We start from the raw sequence: 7,833 nt of genomic DNA, 5'->3' as shown, positions 1-7,833 counted from the left end.
CAGCACCTGCCATTTAGATCTCTCCTTCTAGGATACTGTGCGCCCTTACACACAGTGACCCCTATTAAAATTTTATCCCAATTTGTACTCCCCAAACTCCCAACACATCTGGCCCCCAAAGGTTAAGGGAAGTGGTAGTATCATAAGGCCTAATTGTAGCTGTGCATCTTTTTGGGTCCCTCACCATCATAGGCTATTTGCTTAAATAGCTCTGTGTGGTTCTTCTTACTCCTGCAATGGCCGATCCCACAGGAGCTAAAGGCCATGAGGCAGGCCGTGCAGAGAAGGAGATGATAGTTACATCAGCACCCGTACCAATAAAACCTCGAAGCTGAATCCGGGGCCGATGGGCGTTCGGCGGGATCAGGGTACATGTCATCTGTGGCCTTTGGTCCAGAAGGCCTGCGGAAGTCCTGTAGATCCACTGCCGCTATTTCCATGAATTTGTTTTTCTGTGCTGGGGACACAAGACTTAAAAGGCACTAAGTTAGCAAGGCAGGTCTTTTCAGGAATAGTGACAAGGGGTTTTTGTGTGGAGACCATAGCATGAATCTGACCTTTAAAGTCAGCATCAATAACTCCTGAGTGCACTAAGATTCCTTGATGGGTAACATCATGTTTTCCCACCAGCATTGCACTGGATCCCTGGGCTAAGAGTCCATATGCGTCCAAGGGAACCTTATAAATACCACTAGAGTCTGACTGCTGCTGTGGTGTGGATGTCAAAACTGTCTGATCCCTGGGTGCTGTCTCTAGGGTGGCTGTGCCTGTACCTGTGCCACCCTCTGGGGGAGCGACTGCATTGGAGAGTAATTCCCCCTCCTTGCACCCCAGTGGAAGTTTCCCGATTGTTGGGGTTTTAGGAGTTCTCCTGGGGTTTTTTCTGTTAAAGGGATTTTCCCTATACATCTTGCTAGGGGGACAAATTTCTGGGTACTTCAGAAAAACAAAAGACCTAGCCATTGAGGGAGGGGTGCATCTGGCTACTCTTTTGTTTCACCTGGGTGTGTGGTCAGTCAGTCCCCGGCGTTTGGACGGAGAGGGAGGCTGCTTCTTTGGCTGCTTTTCCTTCTGCCGGAGAAACCCCAGGATGCCAAGCCTGCCTTCCCTGCCCAGCTGGGAGCTGGGCCGTGGCTGCCCTGCCCCCGCTGTTGCTTCGAGCCTTCGTTATGTTGTAGCCCTGCTCATCCTGCCTGCCTAGACCTCTGGGGGGTTCCCACTGCAGCTCTGCAGTTTGGATACATCTCATCTGCCACCCAGGATTTGTGCTTGTCCCTGCCGCTCCAGCCTGCTGTTCCCGAGGGTCCGGCCGGACACCGCGATCAGCTGCCCAGGGGTTTGTGAAGCCTTTGTTCCATCCCTCCCGGGATCCCAGGGCACCGGTGCCGCGTGCTCCCCGAGCTCGCTCCGGAGCGCCCCCTGCAGCCGCGGGGGAACCATTGCACCTGCCCTGCTCACCGGGAGCCGCCAGCGCCCCTGCCGGCTGCGAGCGGAACTGCACCCGAGGGGAAAGGGCCTGACAGCCGAGAAGGCTGGGACTGGGTTTGTGATTGTTTGCTGTTACTGCCATAGTTATTGTTGTTTGTTTGACTGGTTATATATATAATAGTAAAGAACTGTTGTTCCTATTTCCCACATCTTTGCCTAAAAGCCCTTGATTTCAAAATTATAATAACTCAGCGGGAAGGGGGGTTGCATCTGCCACTTCAAGGGAGGCTTCTGCCTTCCTCAGCAGACACCTGTCTTTCAAAACCAAGACATCTTATACTTTGGGAAAGCTTGGATCTCCCCTTTCAGGGTGTCACTACTATCCTGAACTACTGGCACAGCCTTTGGATGCAGTGTAACAGCTTCCCAATTACTCTCAGGATCTTCAACTCTGCTTGGCATCCCTAGTGTTTCTAATAAATCCTGATTCCCCTCCTCCAGAGCCCACATCTTAAGTGACTCCCAGAAACAGTTGTAGTGTCTCAGACACACTGTCACAGTGCCGTCCGGGAAGGTCCAGGGGTGAGACAGGAGCAGCCTTTTCTTTTGCCTCCCGGCTACAGCCGCTTTATGACTTGGGACCAAAGCCTCCTCTGTCTCACTGCCCAACAATGAATCATCAGTTAAAGGCAACTTTGAGGAACCGTGAACGAACAAAGGTGGGCCGGGAGGAATGGACTGACCAGAAGAGAAACTGGCAGCCAGGCTGCAGTTGGTTGCGCTGTGGTTTGAACTGCAGCCTGTTTCCGGGACACGACCTCGGCTGGGTTCAACCGATCTGGTGCTGGAGCTGCTCCGGCTGTCTCTGGTGCTGCAGCCGCTCCAGCACCAGATAGGTGTCTCCTGTGCTGCAGCAGTGTTCGGAGCCGCTGCTGGCCCCTGTGCTGCTGTCGTGCCCAGCGCTGCTGCCGGCTGGGGTACGGCCGCCGCATCCACTGCTTCTGTTGCATGTCTCAGCTCTGTTGGCAGTTGGAGCACTGGCACTGCGCCAGCGGATAATGCCGGGAGCTCCACCACCGAGACAAGTGAGCCAGCCGTGCTGCCATAGTCAAGGTCTATCAGCAGGTTAAATAAGAACTGCCATGTGCGTAATAATTCTAGCACTGATGGATCCTCAGATGGAAGGTCGCGCCAGATAGCACAGCTGAGCTCCTGCCACAGCCCAAAATCCAGGGCGGTGTCTCTGTCCAGGGAAATGCCATGCAGGGCAGCCCAGTCTAATAACTCACAAAGTGAGTTTTCAGGAATGGAGGTGCGCATTATACTGAAAACACTTTTCCAGACCGTTAACACAACGTCGGTTTTTAAGCCACTGTTCACCATTTTCTCAGTCCTGTCAGACATCCCGGTCCAGGGCGGGGAAGGGAACACTGTACTTCTAAAGAAATTCGGTTTGGCTCGCAGCATGATGGACATGTTGCAGCGTGCAGATCACGTCGGGATCACCAAATATTACGGTATCCTGCAGCCGTAGGGAGGAGAGGGGAGAGATCCAGCAGGCAGGAATTGTGCAGCAAGATTGATTTATTTAATTATTTGACAAACTTTTTTCTAGACTTTTTTCTTCATAGTCTAATTGGACAAAGGATCAGCCAACCCCTGGCTGGATCGGCTAGAAATCCTAAACATCCATTGCCAAAATATTTTTCTACTGTACCATAAACATAGTTCTACAAGGTCACAGGTGTTCACAGTTTATAGAACTTCTGCTAATCTCTTCATGAGAGAGAAAAGTATCCCATGGGCTTAGAAAGAAGCAAGAAAATTCTTGCTAACAGCATTTTTGTATCCACAGAGTGAATAAGCCAATTATGTAATTTCTTCATTGCAAACTACACTATAAAAGATGAGCTATTCATTAAATGAGGTCTTAGCTTTGCTTTGGCCATATAATTTGACCTAGACCTATGCATGATTCCGCCGTTCTCTGGGGATAACAGCGACATCTGGTGACCCGTGATGTGTACTACATCTGGTGACTGATCGACATGCACGTCTGGTGACCAACCGACGTGTACGGCAACCGCACCGACTTAGAAGGTCTTGGACGGAACGGAGTGAGTACCGAAACCGGACCTTAGAGGGTCTGGTGTCGCAGCTGATGGGTACCAAAAGCATCTGGTGCTCATCTGACGCATATACAACCACTTGGACTTTAGAGGGTCTGGTGCCTTCTGATCGCACATCGGACCTATGGAGACATGGGACGTGCGCCGCTTCTCCTTCACTGAAGCTGTGAGACAGAACCATGGACTGCAAAGATGGGACATAAAGACGTGAATGAAGTACTCTCTGTCTTAAAATCTGCGATAACGCTCCTGGGAGCTGACAATTTTATCGCAGATGGAGGAAAAGGGAAAGGACTGCTTAATTCTGTGTCCTGGGAACATTCTCCGACCACGGACGGAACGGACCGTCTTTCGTGTTTTGTTCTGGGAGATCCCATGCCCTCCAGATCGGCACAGCCCTCAGCTCCACCATCGCCGTCCAGCGGGGGGGGGAGGAGGGGAGGGGCCTGGAGGGGTCACAGTGGTGGCCGTTTCAGCAGAATTTGCTGCTCCGGTGGCCAATCCGCCGCCACTCGCTTGCCAGGTGGGTCCAGCACCCACCGCAGCCCCGGGCGCGGCTTCAGTGGGCTTAGCATCGCTGCCCGCCATGCTACAGCTGCCTGTGCCGCTATTACAGGGACTGCTCGGGTCTGTTCTGGGCGCGGCCATGCCTCCCCGTTCCCCTGCAGTCCTGTATCCTGTGAATTTCGGTCCCGCACAAGATTCTATAGTTTTGGCCTATTATGAGCATGCGCTGATGACTGGGGAGCTCCCGGTTCAGGCGAAGGAGCCAAGTTCCCCGATTTCTGTCTCTATGGGGGAACGGATTTTAGCAGTTTTTCATGACGTAAGAGCAGAACTCGCGGCACTGCCAGAGAAAATGGAAGCGGCAGTTATTGCCGGGCTGGCACAAGCACCGGTACACCTAGTCCCAGTGCCAGGCTCGGCTGCAGTACTGGACATTCCATGCACAGCGCTGGAGTCGGCCGCACAAGCGTCAGAGTCAGCTGCTGCGGTGCATACAGCAGGACAGCAGACCCAGCCCCTGTTGCGGCCACCGCTGATCTAGACGCCGAGGTTCTGGGCTCTGGCACTGCCTCGCCCCCGGCCCCAGAGCCAGTGCGGGCGGAAGCTGGGGGATTGGCGTCTGCGCCCCTGGAGCCTGCGCCGTGGGAGATGGGGGCGGAGCCGATTGTGCCTGTGCTGCCGGCTGCCGAAATCCCCACTCCTCCGCGGAAGCGGCGGTGGACTGGAGCCGCACGGTCCCAGGCTCCGGGCGCCGCCCGAATTCCAGCCTTCAGGGTTTCACCCCCTGCCACCCTGCCCCCCGAGGCTCCGAGCTCTGGCACGGCCCCGCCTGCCGGTCCAGCTCTGGCATGGCCGAAAGCAGCAGTGGCAGCCTCGGCTGTACAGTGGGGGACGGCCACGCCTTCTGGCCCAGGGCCGACATGCCAATCTCCCAGTCGGGCACTCTCCTGGCCGGAGGGGTGAGCAGCGTTGCCACGCTAACACTTGCTTCGCGGCAGGATTGTGTAACAGAGCCTAAGTGCAAGAAGAGAGCCCACAAATGCAATGCAACAATGAAACAAAGTAGTGATAATAACACAGATGGGAGGGTCCAGGTTTTTCCTGTGCAACAGGTTTTTTTCAATTCAGGTCAGATGGATAAACCTGAATGTTTTGATTGGAAACATTTAGGACAAAAGAGGCCTAGTGTTAAGAGTATTCCAAATCAAATTAGAAAGCAGAGAAACACAGAGAACAGGGTTATTCTCTGCAGAAGATGCGGCAGGATGGGTCATGTTGCAGAATACTGCCAGTCTGTATTTCATGCTAATGGTCAACCTCTAATATGTTTAGGGAATTTGACCAGGAGTGCAAAGGGGAGTCAAATGTTTCCCCCGGGCATAGCTCCCCTGACACAGGCCTGCTGTACTACCTTGGAGCACCTGGGATTCAGCCAGGGTGGACTTTACATAGCTGCAATAGGCATCTTAGACTCCAGTCATGCTATAAGGATTCTTCTTGTGAGTATTCATCTCTATCTGAATTGGAGAAAGTTGTGGCTTCTCGTAGTCACTGAGAACTTTCAGGGCCTCTCCTTTTGAACCATGAACACTGCTTTGGCTGCTTTGTTAGACCTTTGTTGGATTTATTGAGGTGGACAGGCTCTCCAGCCATCCCCTTTGCAGGCTTTTTTTCAGTCTTTAGTCCCTCCTGTTTCACCATGTTTGCTATGGCTTTATCTAGTGCAGCTTCCTGTTTTTTCAATGCTTCCAGAGTTCCAAGGAAAGATGCAGATACATCTCCTTGGAAATACTTAGGAGTCAGAATTCTGGATTAGAATGCAACATTAAGAGGTGCAATTCTCAGCTTCTATTAAGGCTTTGAATGATACTCAGAAGTTGCTGGGTATCACTTCAGGGCTAACCACAGCACAGCTATCCTCACTTTTTGGAATTTTAAAAGGGGGACCCCGAGTTGAATTCACCTTGGAAATTGACTCCTGAAGCACAATGAGTGCTGCAGGAAGTTCAGTACGCTGTTTCTGTTCGACAGGTTTATTGAGTGGATCTCAGGTAGCTTTGAATTTGGCCACTGATTAATACTCAGCCTCGGGTGCATTCATTTTGCATACCTGAAGCTGCACTAAATTGCCAGGTTTCATAACAGAAGGTAATGCTTGGGCTGACATGCTGGCTAACCCTGCACTAACAGCAAGGAGCCCAAGTTCCCTGAGGTCGGATTTAGAGCAAGAGAGCTTGAGGATGTGTGGGATTTCACAGAAGAACTGGCCCAGGGCATTGCCCTGGCACAGGGGCAGGGAAAATGTATTGGCCGTGTGCATGAGAGCGTAGAGAAAGGCACTGGCCCAGGCAGCTGCTGCCATGTGGGCACAAGCTCTGCTGCCCAGGAGGGTCCCGTAGTGCAGGGCTTTGCAGATGGACACGTAGCGGTCGTAGCATGTCAGGAGGGCAAGCTCTGCTGAAACGAAAAAGACAAAGAGGAAAACCTGAGCAGCACATGCTGTGTAGGAGATGTGCCTGGCGCCCCAGAGGGAATTGTGCATGGCTTTGGGGACAGTGGTGCAGCTGGAGCCCAGGTCGGTGAGGGCCAGGCTGAGCAGGAAGAAGAACATGGGGCTGTGCAGGTGCTGGCCGCAGGCTCCGGCGCTGATGATGAGGCCGTTGCCCAGGAGGGCAGCCAGGGAGATGCCCAGGAAGAGGCAGAAGTGCAGGAGCTGCAGCTGCCGCGTGTCTGCCAATGGCAGCAGGAGGAAGTGGCTGATGGAGCTGCTGTTGGACATTGCTGTGTCTGGCCATGGGCACCTGTTCATGGAGAAAGGCCAGTGACAAGTCAGGACAGGCTGCTTGGAGCCAAACCTGTGCCATTCCCTGCACACTGTCCCGCTGGGACTGCCCCACCCTTGTTCCTGCTCTGGGAAAACCTTCACCCAGTTCCCTGCCTGAGCTCCCCTTGTGCTGTCTGAGTGTGCCAGGAGCAGCCAGGCCTGAGCGTGGCGGCTCTCGAGGAGCCATCCCTGCCCCGCTGCCCTGGGTTTGTGGCCGTGTGGCAGAGGGACAAGGCTGGAGAGTCAGGATAGTCAGTGGAATCACTCCTCATGCAGACAGCCTTGTTACCATCTGCACTCCCAGGTCTACAGGACATGGATAGCAGGGAGGAGATGTGGGGAATTTTTCCTACCCACAGATCATTCCTAGTTCTCTGAGATCAGAAATCCTCAGCATTTCTGCTGCACTCCACGTTTGCCACTGAGAGAGGTGAGAGGCAAAGGATTCCCTGTGGCTCAGGGCAAGCTGAGGGGCTGCATGGGCTTGTTCCCAACTGCCCTGGGCTTGCCCATTTGGCTGCAATCAGAGCACAATCACACTCCCGGCTCACCCTGGGATAAACCAGAGCCTGCCCAGAGCAGAGGCATCCCTGAATGTCTCACCCTCTCTAAAGGTCTCTGAGCAAGGGCTCAGCACCCCCTTCTGCCAGGGACACTCACGCTGCCCTTGGCAAACCCAGCAGCATTTCCTCAGCTGTGGCATCTCTGCACTTCTCCGGGGGACATTCAGGGGACGCCGAGAGGCTCTGGCACAGATTTGCACCCAGGAGGGCAGCTCAGAGTGAATCAGGGGGATGGGAAGCAAAGAATTAGTTTGTTAGGAACAATGCATCTAGCTTGGTCAGCATACCAGAGCAGGAAGAAAAGATAAGAGACCACTGATAAGACCAGGGGGAGTCTCAGACAGACATCCTGCGCTCAACCCAAAACTAGCTCAAACCAGTC

At 53.5% G+C, this 7,833-nt stretch overlaps 1 protein-coding gene across 1 annotated transcript; it reads right to left on the bottom strand.

Moving 5' to 3' along the window:
- Window positions 1-2,257: 2,257 nt before the first annotated feature.
- On the bottom strand, window positions 2,258-6,875 carry LOC116438654 (olfactory receptor 14J1-like). Its single transcript, XM_032097648.1, has 2 exons — window positions 6,175-6,875; window positions 2,258-2,527 (listed from the first exon to the last, which is right to left on the bottom strand). The coding sequence occupies exons 1-2, from the start codon at window positions 6,871-6,873 to the stop codon at window positions 2,258-2,260; spliced, it is 969 nt and encodes a 322-aa protein (XP_031953539.1). The 5' UTR covers window positions 6,874-6,875.
- Window positions 6,876-7,833: the final 958 nt, after the last annotated feature.

This window comes from Corvus moneduloides, unplaced genomic scaffold (genome assembly GCF_009650955.1).
Source record: "Corvus moneduloides isolate bCorMon1 unplaced genomic scaffold, bCorMon1.pri SUPER_scaffold_79_arrow_ctg1, whole genome shotgun sequence".
Lineage (NCBI taxonomy): Eukaryota > Metazoa > Chordata > Aves > Passeriformes > Corvidae > Corvus > Corvus moneduloides.
This window is presented reverse-complemented; position numbering and strand designations above follow the sequence as displayed.